This window comes from Phoxinus phoxinus (genome assembly GCF_949152265.1).
Source record: "Phoxinus phoxinus genome assembly, chromosome: 1".
Classification (NCBI taxonomy): Eukaryota; Metazoa; Chordata; class Actinopteri; order Cypriniformes; family Leuciscidae; genus Phoxinus; species Phoxinus phoxinus.
The window spans coordinates 23,781,589-23,795,448 of NC_136876.1; the positions used below are offsets into that span (position 1 = coordinate 23,781,589).

At 37.1% G+C, this 13,860-nt stretch overlaps 1 protein-coding gene across 2 annotated transcripts; it reads right to left on the reverse strand.

Moving 5' to 3' along the window:
* Window positions 1-4: 4 nt before the first annotated feature.
* pold1 (polymerase (DNA directed), delta 1, catalytic subunit) lies at window positions 5-13,527 on the reverse strand. Of its 2 annotated transcripts, XM_079632598.1 has the most exons (28): window positions 13,293-13,361; window positions 12,489-12,520; window positions 12,163-12,360; window positions 11,137-11,250; window positions 10,904-11,044; window positions 10,686-10,811; window positions 9,748-9,916; window positions 9,519-9,633; window positions 9,297-9,426; window positions 8,548-8,714; window positions 7,616-7,720; window positions 7,315-7,455; window positions 7,116-7,226; window positions 6,799-6,990; window positions 6,619-6,707; window positions 5,650-5,766; window positions 5,394-5,507; window positions 4,121-4,268; window positions 3,945-4,040; window positions 3,722-3,859; window positions 2,981-3,156; window positions 2,628-2,780; window positions 1,361-1,463; window positions 1,150-1,282; window positions 807-920; window positions 664-716; window positions 460-557; window positions 5-335 (listed from the first exon to the last, which is right to left on the reverse strand). In XM_079632598.1, the coding sequence occupies exons 3-28, from the start codon at window positions 12,347-12,349 to the stop codon at window positions 248-250; spliced, it is 3,318 nt and encodes a 1,105-aa protein (XP_079488724.1). In that variant the 5' UTR covers window positions 12,350-12,360; window positions 12,489-12,520; window positions 13,293-13,361; the 3' UTR covers window positions 5-247. The 2 variants fall into 2 exon arrangements, with proteins under 2 accessions (XP_079488724.1, XP_079488723.1); XM_079632597.1 differs by lacking the exon at window positions 12,489-12,520 and having other exon boundaries at window positions 13,293-13,527.
* Window positions 13,528-13,860: the final 333 nt, after the last annotated feature.

Consider the following 13,860-nt stretch of genomic DNA (forward strand, 5'->3'; position numbering starts at 1 on the left):
TGTCCATGACTTGGCTTTTTTTTTATAACTGACATTTAAAATCTTCAAATCACATCTTGTAAGTATAATGTTGAATCAGACAAAATCATTTTTTTTTTTTTTTTTTTTTACAAAAATGCACTATTTATTCAACCACAAAAAAAGAAGAAGATTCTTTACAATTTGGAGTGACAGACTCCTTCTCTGAGGTAAGAGGATGAATGAATGTTGAGAAAGCTGAAGGCAAAAAGAAAAAAATCCCTGTCCATCACCAGCCAAACCGGGAAACGAGCTTCTCCTGATCGTCTAAATCTTTCTGCACTTTCTTTCTCATGTAAAAGATGGGGCAGTCTCGACTGAAAAAGAGAGAATTTATTATTTAGAATCACTGGTATATCAACTATAACCAACAAAATAATTCAAAATATATAGTGAATGTTCAATATATTGTGTAGGCCTAACGTCTATATGTGTAAACACCTGGTACAAAGCACGTCTTCATGGAGTGAACCTTGACAGCGTTGACACTGAGTCCACAGGCGAGAGAATTTCTCCTCTAGTGTTGACAGATGAGCAATCTAAAAGACACACATGGACAATCTTCAGCAACAGTTAGAACATATTTTGCCCCACGTACGGAGATAATTTTGCCAGGATTTGTATATATAAAAAAACAAAACATACCTCTTTCTGATAAAGCTCAGACTCTCTCTTTTTGCAGAAGTCGCATATGGCCACTGAAGAAGAAAACCATCAGATGTAGAGTTTCGTGATTTGTGGTACTACTGAAGCTCCAGTTTAGCCCAACACACACACTTGATACATACCATCAGTTTTGAGCACAGCTCTGCAGCCAATGCAAGTGCTTCTTTTCTGAGCGAAAGCCATGAGACCACCGACCCTGGATGTCAAGACCGTCTTACAGCGTGTGTGATCTCCCTCTGAAACAACAGCAAAAAAACGGTTTATCATCAGCTCTAAGGCACGGTGAAAGAAATTCTATTTTACCACAGTTTGCAGTTTTATTTGAATGTGATGAAATAAAAAGGCTATATACCACAAAACAATAGAAATGACTGACTGCACTAAAACATGAATAAACAGTAGTTTTGCAAATCATGTTCATTTCGAGCCGACTTTTGGACTGTAGGCTTAATAGATGATACTCACTCAGTAACACACTCTCAGCTTTGCTCTCTCCCAGTATGGGCTCAAAGATGCGCAGTAAAGGCTTGGAAAGCTGCTGCTCCAGGTAGTACTGCGTGTCTATTGGGATGTTGTTCTCCAGCACATAGATGGGGTCCTGAGATGCAGAACTCAGCAGTTATAACTACAGTACAGAAAATCAACCACATCAAAACAGACAATACACAATACTGACCTCGGATTTCATATATGCCGCCACTCCCTTTGCTGCTTTGGTGATGACGTACGGAACTCGATCTCCGAGGTTTGGAGCGCTACCGGCATCACGCTTCCGCATCCTAAAACCCATGTTGGTGGAAAGTGGTTAAATGCGCAGTAATTCCATTCCTGCAAAATCTGGTTATCTGAAGGCGCCCCTGTATGTTATGTATAATTGGTCTGAAAAAAACACTACTTTATAAAGCATCATACAGAGGCACGATGGAAAAAAAAACAAACATCAAAAATTTTCTGAAGTCCCGTTCAGATATACATTCATATAACCCTCCCCCACACTAGGGATGTCACGGTACTACAATTCCAGTAGTCAGTACCGTTACCATTACAATTTTACAGTTCTCTGTACCAATTTTATTTTATTTAACTATTTGAAAAAAATATATTAAATTAAATTCAATTACTTTATTATTTATGACGGTAATCATAAGTAAATAATACATACAAGCATTGAAGGCTACATGTTAAACATTAAACAAATCTAGTGAAAATAAGCAACCTTCTATGCACACATTATTATTATTAGTAGTATTATTTTTAATACATGGCTAAATCCACCGTACAGTAGCCTAATATGATGATTTCTGCCATTGTATTCAAGTTAAACCGAACTTTTATGTTGACGGGTTGCCGTGAAGACCTTTGAGTTTCTGTGTGATATGACGATAGTTTTTCTCAAATGAAATTGTAAAATGCTCATGAAGTGACTCTGGAGATTAATTTTACCATGTTATCATATCGTGCGGCAGCAGAGACTGAAAACAGCGCGAGCGTCACTCGTGCTTCAGTGTGTGTGTGTGTGATAAATTAAATTGCGCGTCTGGCCGTCTGCGCAATTCATTCATACAGAGACAAGCAGAACATGCAGGTTTAATATTTAAATAGTCTTTTTGCAGTTTATACACAGACACTATATCATGGTATATATAGGCTACATTGCTCCTAACAAAAAAAGTTAGTCTGGAGCCCCGCGCTTAGATAAACACGGAAGCGACTGAAAGCAGCTGCTATTAGTGGGTATCGAATATACCCGGTACTACAGAAATGCTGGTATCGTCACATTTTCAGTACCGACTTGGTACCGAAGTACCGGTACTTTGACAACACTACCCCACACCAAATACAAACTCCTTGGATTGGCATGTATCATGAGAATAGCAATGTCAGAATGGCGAATTTCGTATGAATTGCAGGTATGAACTAACAGTCAAGATAATAACACACACCTCTCAGCTAGCTCGACGTGGGCCTGTTTGCCGGCATACTCCTGTGCGGTACGTGTCAGCTCTTTAGTTATGACCAGCTGACTGATGTCAATGCGGTTACACAGAAGGTCAGAGATCACCTCTTTAGCATGGGCGACTGCTCCATCAGGGTCTCTGAAACACAACACACATTATTATTCCTGTGAATTAATGTGCATGTTGGTATATGAATGGTGTTGCCCTTAGAACATTAACAAAAAAGGCTTTTAGTAAGGCTTGTAGAGTCATGTCTTCACTATTACGCATGCTAGTATGTGCGTCACTGTTGCGTATACGAGCGCATGGTGGTTTTCTGAGTGTGGCAATGTTTGTACCTGTCAATGAGGATGTTTTGGAGGCATGTATTGATAAGGTTGGCCACTAGAGGGCAGTTGTCTCGTCTGACAGTCTCTATTCCTTTGCAATCCATCTTGTCATGATGTTCAGCATCAGAAGAGAAATACAGCCCGGCATACCTCTTTTTATTGATCAACAGATATGGGTAATAAACCTGAAAAATGTGAATGAGACAGAGAAGTTATTAAGAATAATTAACTTTACAATAAGGTCCCATTCTAGCATTAATTAACAATGAGCAATGCATTTGTTACAGTATTTAATAGTTGATAAAAATACAAAAATAAAAACTGTTCATTGTTAGTTCATGTTAGCTCAGGTCCATTAAATAATATTAACAGATACAACTTTAGATTTTAATACTGTTTTAATAAATGCTGAAATTAACATTAAGATTAATAGTTGAATTTTTCATAGTTAGCTCATGTAAAAGTTGGGGTAGGCGATATTTTGAAAAAACGCTGTTTGGAAGTTAGTCGGACCGACATACGAACAAACAGCAACAAACGTGTAGCCAATCAGCATTAGGGGGCGCTAAGTGGAAAGGTCTGAAAACAGACGCGGATGTTGCTTTGATTCGTTGTCATACGTTCATCATCTGCGCTTTATTTTTCATGAAGCATTATTTTGATGCTATAACTAATGGAACCTTATTATAAAGTGTTACCATATTAACATTAGATGGCATCTATTACGAAATCTTGACCTGCTTCCTGTACCTTTTCAAACTCTAATTTGATTGGTGGAACGAAGTGGGAGGAGACCCAATCAGCTGCCTCCTTTCCCAGATTCATTGCTTCCTGCACTGTGGCCACACCTAGTTTCACCATCACAGAGTCTGTGTCTCCGTAGACAACCTGAAACATTTGATTTGCATCACTACATGTTTTCAGTGCATTGAAACAAAGGCAAAAAAACACACACATTTATGACATTAAATACCTTTGCGTCTGCCTGGTAACCATTAGAGATTGTGTATTTTGATTCCACAAGCTGTTTGGTCTGTTCAATCATCTGCCTACCAAAGCCTGTGACGCTCTACAGATGAAAGAGAGGAACTTAAAGCATCTCTGTCTAAAGCTGACAGTATTCACCCATGTGTGAGAGCTGAAACTGACCTGTGAGATTTCCAAACAGGGCAGTTTGCCCACCTGAGCCCCAGTGAACCCGTATACTGAGTTCGCACTGATCTTCAAAGCCAACTGCCTTCCGTCCAGCACCTGCTTTTTAAAGGGGTCCGTCTCTTTCTTCAGCTCTGTCTTCGCCCTAGAGGCACAACATATAATGGGTACAACAATACCTTTTAATAGGGCTGTCATTTCTTCAGTTTAACGCATTAAAAATATTTAACGCAGCATATGTTTTTGTCGATAAGACACAAAAGAAGAACGAGGTGCAGTAATGGTGCGCATCTGTGAATCTCCTGTCTGTGTGACACACGCAACTCGTGCGCACAGAAAGCCGCTTCAGACAGCGCTTGAATGAACAAAAGCATACAATTATGCAAAAATGCATGTTTTGTCGAGTATCCTCGCAAGCAAATGAACGTAAAATGTTGTGAGAAAATGGGATGCACGTCAGATCTGCATCATTTGCGGCAGGTCTTAAAGTGACAGCAGCCTAATAAACCTGCTGTAGTGTGTGTCATTAATGTTAATCAAAAAACTACAGAAAAAAGAAAACCACTCACTCACTGCTCTTGACTGAATAACTTTTGTAGCTAAATAAGGATTAATCTATATTTAATTTATAATGTATGCAGTGAAGACTGAAGTGTTTGATAACTTTGTTCAATTTCTTTATATCCTACACCTGTTAGACCTACTTGAAAATCTTAAACCACTGTTTACAAGGTTACATGGGTCAGAAACAATGAAAACAATAACTTTTTGTGCATTTTGACAGGGGAAGTAAAATTCTGAACTGGTCTGACTGGGCCAATGGGAAAAAAAATTGAGCCCTGACATACTGAAGGGCATTGGTAAATGTGACATTTATGACAATGGGTTTATGTGAAGGTTGTTTTAAGTTCACTTAAATTTACATGTTGTTATATTTTTTTTAAATGTTAAAATTGATAGCTTTTAATTTTACTGTAATGCTGAATGGCTAAAAATCAGACGCAGTATTGGTATCAGTGATACTGGCCTTCTTTCATAAAAAAATGCCATTAAACAAATATTTAAAATATAGGCATTTGAAATTATTACAATATAAAAAATATATATAAAAACTTCAAAGTTAGGTGTGATTAACCACGCTTAATTACAGAAAAATTTGCAATTTATTTTTTATCAACTGACAGCACACATTTTTAATTACACGGAACTATTTGGTATTGAATATAAGATGCTTATTTAATATTAATTTTGTTGTTGTTGAAATGATCACCTTTTCCTGGCACCCAGCAGGTTTTCCAGGATCTCAGGGAGAAGGCCCTTCCTCACAGAGCTCTTCACAAACAGATCACCAGTGGGGGTCTTGATGAAATCCTCTGGAGCCAGACTAAAAACGTATGCACAAAAAAAAAAAAAAAAATTGTACAGCTTCAATAAGTTACAAAATGGAGGCCAACACAATTAAAATTCATGCAAATCAAAGAAAAAAACTGAACATCACATGATACACACAAACACACTTCTCTCACCCCAGTTTGTCCAACTGGCCCTTCTGCAGGAGAGTCGTGTAACATAAATTGTGAGCCATCATGATGGAGGGATACAGTGAGGAGAAATCCAGAGTTGTTATAGGGACACTGTAATACCTGCAAACACATACAGGTTTTTGCATTTGTGAATCATCTACAAAGGGAATCATCTACAAAATTAAAATGTTGCTTCAATTTAACAGCATTACATAGTACCAACATCAGAGTTAATGTCAATTTTGTTTTTAACTATCAGAAGAAGAAAAAAACTGCATTCTGAAGTCTGTTGTCATTCACTAGAAAGTTTTTGTAATAAATAAATCTCTTTAAGTACTTTTATTTATTTACACTACTGTTAAAAAGTCTGGGGTCAGTAAGATTTTTTAAAATGTGTTTAAAAGAAGTCTCTTATGTTCACCAAGGCTGCATTTATTTGATACAAATTACAGTAAAAAGGTAATAATTTGAAGTATTGTGTACAATTTAATATAACTGTTTTAATATTTTATGTTATTTATTCCTGTGATGGCAAACCTGAATTTTCAGCATCATTACTCCAGTCTTCAGTGTCACATGATCCTTCAGAAACCATTCTAATATAATGATTTTCTGCTCCAGAAACATTTCTTACCATTATCAATGTTGAAAACAGTTATGCTGCTCATGTTTGCGCAAACATAATAAAACATTTCAGGGTTCTTTGATGAATAGAAAGTTTAAAAGAGCAGCATTCATTTAAATATAAATCTTTTGTAACAGTATACATTTTTTTGTCTGTAATGTTTGATCTATTTAATACATTCTCGCTGAATGAAAGTCCATTTCTTAACAAAACTCTTGCTGACCCCACACTTGTGAACAGAACCGTGTTTAAGAACTTTTTTCTTTTCTTTTTTTTTAATAGAACTCAAGATATGCAAGTTACTTATACTTGAGGATGAGAATTTGGTCACAAAAGTGGGTACAAACCCTTTCTCTGGTTCTATGACAGTGGCTCCGGTGTAGTCCTCCCCTCCCTCTGCCCTCACCACTGGCATCACCAGATCCTGCTTCATAGCCTACACAATAAAACAATCATAAAGCCATCCACATTAAATGTTGGCTAAGTTGTGTTACATTAACATATGTTCCAGATAGACATGCGCAGACCTGTCTCAGGAGCTGTGAAACCACTTTAATCTGCTGTCCGCGAGAGAGCAGGTAAGTCAGGGGCACCCCAGTTACTCTGGCCATTTCCATGTAATTAATGACGCACATCAACTTCTGCAGCAAGCGCAGGGGCAGATACGCATCCTTCAGACAGTACACAGCCAAACGCCTGCGGGTCTGCTCATTCCCATTCTAATCAAAAATAAGGAGAGAGCAAAGACAAGTTTTTTGAGGGTTTACTGGACTCCAGATGTCTTGGATGGAGTTGAGGGATCTGATTGGCTATAAGAGTAGAACACAGATCTGATTGTCTGTACCTGTAGATCTGTGATGATTGAATGCTGCACATCCTCCTTCTGCTCCTGCAGAAAATGGAAACTGACGGCGTTTAGTGTGTAAGAGCGCAGTTTATAATCTCTCAGCAACACCTACAACAGAGGAAAAAACTTGGTGAGTCACAGCATGAGCGGTCATGAATCAATCTGATGGAACAATGTTGGGTGTAAGTGTGCATACCTGTAATAAGTCAAACTGCACACGTCCTTCCATATTCACAGTTTTGTTCTCTCTGCGACCCATCTGTTTGCTCTGGAAGTTGGAGTCTTTCAGAACTGATTTGATGCCCCACACACGACCCAGATATGGGAACATATTCACCTACGGAGACAGAAAGACAAGTGACTCAAATCATCATCCCCTGCCTGAATAATAAAAAAAGGCTTTCTGACATGTGCCATTACTGGGTTTGTTCACTTTCCACCAAAAAGACAAAAAGTTGTATTTATTTTTTGAGTTAAAACATACAAAAACACTTTACCTTTAAGGTGGCAGCCCTGTTGAGGAGGTACGGAAGGTCAAAGTTCTGGATATTGTAGCCAGTGATGATGTCAGGATCCACTGTCCTCATAAACTCACCCCAACTCTGATATAAATCACACATATACATTTATTTACATATTCGTGAGTATTTGTGAGTATGTGGGTGTAGATAGACAGATTTTTATTTTATTTTATACAAATGTAGGACATAATTATAATTCTAACCAAGTAAATAAATATACAGACAACCAAAACACTTAAGAGTCCAAACATAATCAGGTCGACGCACAAGCAGCTTAAACATTGAATGAAAACTCAGAGGTCCGAACACAAACAAAATAAATAGGCATTACATAGACACACATAACTGAAATGCTACAACAATGTGGACAATTAGGCTATACCTGACTCACAGTTGCAATTTCTTTGCATTTTAAGAAAAAAGTCAAATACGAGTTTGTCAATGATGTAGGGGAAAATACAGTGAGCTCCGTTGTTTTGCTCACAATGAAGCCAGGCTACGTGGAAGACAAACATGTAGTGCAGGAAGCGCGGTACTAATTTAGCTACCAAACTTGGATATGCGCCTAAAATTAGACCACAATTATTGGTTAATAATAACGTTAACAATAGAGTGACCGGCCATGTAAAGTATAATGTAAAGTGGCTAACGTTGTACTTTTTGTCATGTTTAAGGTCTCATGTCACCTTTTTGTCGTCCATCTCATGTTCCCAGACTTTGGATTTTCTGCCCGACATATTACTGCAAGGACCACTTTTTTTTCTTTCTGCGACTAACCGACTGATTAAAATTTAGTTGAATTTTAGGGGGCAGCCCTGAAGTGGCACTATGTATATTTAAATATTTTGAGAAAATACACACGTAAACATTTCCAATTAAGTATAGTTGGAGAATCTGTGAGTACGTACCTGCAGTAGCTGCCTCTCCTGAGTAAAGCAGAGAATCTGGGAGCCCACTATACTGGCACAGCTCTGTAAGGTGAAGACTGTCCGGATAAACGGCTCCTTCTCTCCCTGACGCTGCACCATAGAGGCGATCTGAATCACAGGGTCGATCTCCGGCTCTGGAAACACACCTGTAACACACACACAAACAGTTCAGTTAGCTACACAGCAAGATACGCAGGCAATTACAAGGCAGAGAACAAGCACACTAATTGCACATGGTGGCAATGACACAATAAGCTTTTTGTTAATGTTAGTTTGGTAATGCATTACATAGACCAGTGGTTTGGTATATCAAAAATCTCTAAAAAGATGCAGGACAAATTTGACAAAATCCATTTAATAGTATTTTTTGTTGTTGTTGAAAACAATTATATATACATATTACAAAAAACAATTGTAATATGTATATATATATATATACACACATATTACACACACACACACACACACACGTATATATATATATATATATATATATATATATAAATAATATTAATGCCATTTGATATTTAGTTTTTTTTTGTATATATTAACTAAAACAATGAAAAGTTTAACTTGAGGGGGAGCTGAAGAGTTTGATTGATCCCAAAATTTCCAAATTAAATTTCACAACTTTCTACCAAATGGTTTTATGGGAAGTCAAACAATCCAATGCAGCAAAATTAGAATAAGCTAAGCTTAAACAGAAGGTATAATGCCTAAACAAACACCTTTTCTGCCAGCACACTCAATGTCAAAGCTCAGGACCCTGAGTGGAGCGATCCTCTGCCATTCTCCTTCAGCTGGATGACTGACCAGATCATTCCACGGCACATCCACCTCATACTGACACAGGGAAACCTGAGAGACAAATCAATTAAAGACAATTCGATGGATCAATACCTCTAATACCTTAAGTGACTTAAGTGACTTGTTGTTGTTTTTCTTTTTACCTTCCCTGGATATTTAGAATCGGTCTGTCCTTCACGTCTCTCTTCCCTCATCCTGTACTTCCCTTTTGGAAGCTCAATCCAGCAGCAACCGACAACATCACTGTCCACCATGAACCTGCCGTCACATGCACATACAGCAGACCTTACGTGCTTTATCAAGTCAAGCAAACAATGTCTACCACACATCACCAGCAGTTTCAGAAACTTTCAAGTACACACAAACACACACCTGATCTCAAAGTCAATGTTGGCTTCAAAAGCCTGGTAGCTCTGGGTGGCGAAATTGGCAAATTTAAAGCCCTGCTCCAGGATACGCTTCGCTGGGGCAACCAGACGTGGCATCGCCATGGTAATGCGCAGAAAGTCATGAGGTCGGTTTCCGTGGTAATGATACATACCTTAGTGCAAATATGGAAAAGACAGTCAGCTACAAACAAGTCATACAAACAGTTACATTTTTCCATTTACACTACCTTTAAATGTTTGGGACTTCTTTTTTTGAAAAAAAGAGAAAAAAAATCAATACTTTTATTCAGCAAGGACACGTTAAATTGATCAAAAGTGACAGTAAAGAATGACAAAACGTACCATGGTTAAAACATATTACTGTTACAACATATAATAATAATAAGATATTGTTTTTTGAGCAGCAAATCATAATATTAGAATGATTTCTGAAGGATCAATTGCCACTAAAGACTGGAGTAATGATGATGAAAATTCAGCTTTACCGTCACAGGAATAAATTACACTTAAAAAAAATAGAAAACATAGAAAACTAGTTACTTTAAATTGTTATAATATTTTACAATATGTGACCCTGGACCAGTCACAAGTCGCACGGGTATATTTGTGGCAATAGCCAACAATACATTGTATGGGTCAAAATTATCGATTTATTTTTCTTTTATGCCAAAAATCATCAGGATATTAAGTAACGATAATGTTCCATGAAGATATTTAGTAAATTTCCTGCCGTATATGTATATATAAAAATAAAAAAAATTGTGAGTGAATGCAGCACAATTGTGAACATAAATGGACAACTTAATGCAGCATTGGTGAGCAGAAAAGACTTCTCTGAATTTTTTTTTTTTTTAAAATCTTTAAAAACAAACATTTGAATTGTAGTGTATATACACACAAATTTACACTAAAATGACTTACTTTCTTTTGTGGTGATGTCCAATGCCAGCACAGTGACCGCAACGTTGTCTTTATTGGAGCGCATGTCCTTCAATACAGCAGAATTCAGCTCTCTCTGAAACTCAGCCAAGTGTGCATTTGTAAAACCTGAGAGAGAGACAGTGAGAGATCATGAACGATGTGCTTACTACCGGTACATCGCAATGACACGGAGCAGCATCCTGTAATTGGCGGCTCACCGTTGGGGGCAGGAACATAGAAATACGGGGCGAATCCATGAATGTGGCAGCACACGCTATTTCCACTGTCCGTCACACCAAACATGCGTACTATGGGCACTTTGCCCTGTACCTGCCCAGGCATACCTGCTACCGCAGATCCTAAACACCAGAAGACAGCACATTGAGGGAGAGGTCTGGATGAAATCATGAATTTTTGTGTGTGCATCTGTGATAGAGCATGCGTGTCTCACCCAGGTAGTAATCCAGGTCTATCTGCTGAAAAATTAGTGTGTCTGAGTTTGGTTGAAGAGGCGGTGCATGAGGTCGTTTCCAACGAGGATTAAGATCAGCAGAGAACAACTCACCTGGGCAAAAGAAGGTAGATCATGTCGAGGTCAAGGGTACTTGCATATTAAAAACTAAATTAAATTTAAAAAAAGACTAATTTGATCAAAAATAAGAATTATTCTCCAAAACAGGAAATATAACAAAATTAACCATACGATCCAAGGTGCAATACTATGAGTATAAGCTTTTAACGAGATGTGGGAACCTTAAGTTAATACAATATTTGTTTTGTCAATTAGTTTATGATTATACATATAGGGGTGTCACAATATATCGCAATACAAAAGTGCAACAATATGTATCGTGGATAGTGACAATCTGAATTGTGTATCGTTCACCCAAAATGAAAATTTCTTTGAGGAAAAAACTGTAAGTTTACCGAGTTTTATTGTCAGTACTACTGTACATTAAATTACTGTGTATAATGTAATGTATAAAAATGCAATGGGGGAATATGTGTGGGTCCTGATAGTGCCAAATGGCCAACATTATTTTAAATATACCTAGTCAATGACAGAGTGCAAGCATATTCGTCTAAAATAATTATGTATTTTCAAAGCCTATTAGTTCAAGTAGTCCAAGCCTAGTATTCATTTCCACTCCCAATGTAATACGAAATTTAGCATTTTAATCAACAGTATTTTTTTTGTTAACCAGGCTTTTAACACATGCCATGGAGTATCGCAATAATATTGTATTGGGAATTCAGTATCGTGATGTGTATCAAATCGTGACATGAGGGTATCATTACTCCTCAAATATATGTATAATATGGTTCATACATTTTCTGTTAGAAGATTAGGATTTTTTTTTTGCTTGTACTGTAATTGTATGCATCAGTTGGTATGTTGTTTTTAATTTTTTGTAGATATTTGTGTGTATAATAATGAGAATTTTTTTAATTTAAAAAACAGACAAAACATACTTACCCACTGGAATGACATCATGGCCAGCTTGACCCTCCCCAGACTCCACCTCCATTTCCATTTCATCGAATAGAGCCAGTTCCTCTTCAAACTGGGAGGGACTATCCTCCCATTCTGTGCTAATTTTCCCCTTCTTGGCCTGTGAAGCCCCGCCCATTCCAGGGCCTCCATTCCGCCTTTTAAAGTCCATTCTGAAGCAGCCTTGCAAAAACAAGTTAAACTCGTGATGAGCAAATTAAACACTCAAAAACACGTACGAACGTCCTGAGATAACTCTTTAAAATGTTTTCAACTAGATGAAACCAAAAAAAAGCAACAACAAAACTTACAAACGATCACTTCTATCTTGTCAACTGAATTTCTGTGGAATACAGAATATGTAGGCTATATAAAAAAATATTTATAGAGAATAAAGGAATATAATAAAGATATAGTACACGCTACATAATTACACGTCTTAGGTCAACGTCTCAAAGCTAAAGAATATCATCAAAACGTAGAACAATAACATTAAAATGGAGTGCCTGACTGCATCATTTACATAAAAGGGGCGTGGCTAACGAAACAGACGTACAAACTCGTGAAGGAGTATTTCAACAAGCTGCTTACTATTAGTTTGTTCATGCGGTTCGAGAGTTAGACAGACATGCTACTTATAAAACAATCGTGACTTGGAAAACGCACACTTTCACTAGTTCTGTGTCCATTTAGAAGTTGAGGGTCTTTAGGTTGAGTCAGTATAACTTTAGTTACTGAAAATCAATGTGCATAAACATTCATATTTCGTTTACCAAGCATTGTACACAAGTTATAGGCCTATTGTATAACTTTTTCACACGCTTATTATTTTACCTATAATTAATCGTAACTGGTAATTCAGCAATCAAAAGAAACATACTTATATAGCAACAATAAGATCGTATAAACATGATTCAGGCTCATGCTGTTTATTTTCACATTGCGTATTAAATAACGTAATATAACTGTTACTAGGCGAACTGAACAAACAAGAAACGTAGCAAAACATGTTAGCAATATACAAACAATAAAGAAAGTCAGCTAATTCGTGCAAAATGAGCTGCATCAGATATCGAGGTGAACTCTAGCCACGGAACAAATACATAATCTTTCACCTTTTATTCCAGCTCGAGCTTTATTACTCCATGTATGCACTAGATAAATCTCCCGCCACTTCACAGTGTTGAATGTCAGTTTCCACCGGACATGAGCAACATCCGTTTTCCCGGTAAAATTGCGTTGGGTCCAGGGAGGGCTGCAATTGGTCAAAAAGAAGGAAGTGATTCGCCTTCATGGACGACGATAACCGCCATGTTGAGAGGGTCGTGATTAAGAAAAGTGATTTACAGTAAAACAGTTTAAGATGATAGATAGATAGATAGATAGATAGATAGATAGATAGATAGATAGATAGATAGATAGATAGATAGATAGATAGATAGATAGATAGATAGATAGATAGATAGATAGATAGATAGATAGATAGATAGATAGATATTTTGTACTTTATGGATATTTTTTCTTTACTTGTTGTTGCTGTTATACCTGAACATTTAAATCATTCGAAGGATGCGGCGCACGAATAATAAACAAATAATAATTCATACATTATAACAACAAAAACATATAATATTAATAACAATTTATTTTATGAACAGTTATTTGTGGCAAGCCCTCCTCTAC

Excerpts from the sequence above, each read along its gene's own strand:
- pold1 (XM_079632597.1), bottom strand. The coding sequence starts at position 12,349 with ATGGACTTTAAAAGGCGGAATGGAGGCCCTGGAATGGGCGGGGCTTCA. Across the intron at positions 6,991-7,115 it reads CAATCATCACAGATCTACAG|AATGGGAATGAGCAGACCCG; the intron begins GTACAGACAATC and ends ATTTTTGATTAG. Across the intron at positions 558-663 it reads CTGAGCTTTATCAGAAAGAG|ATTGCTCATCTGTCAACACT; the intron begins GTATGTTTTGTT and ends TGTGTCTTTTAG.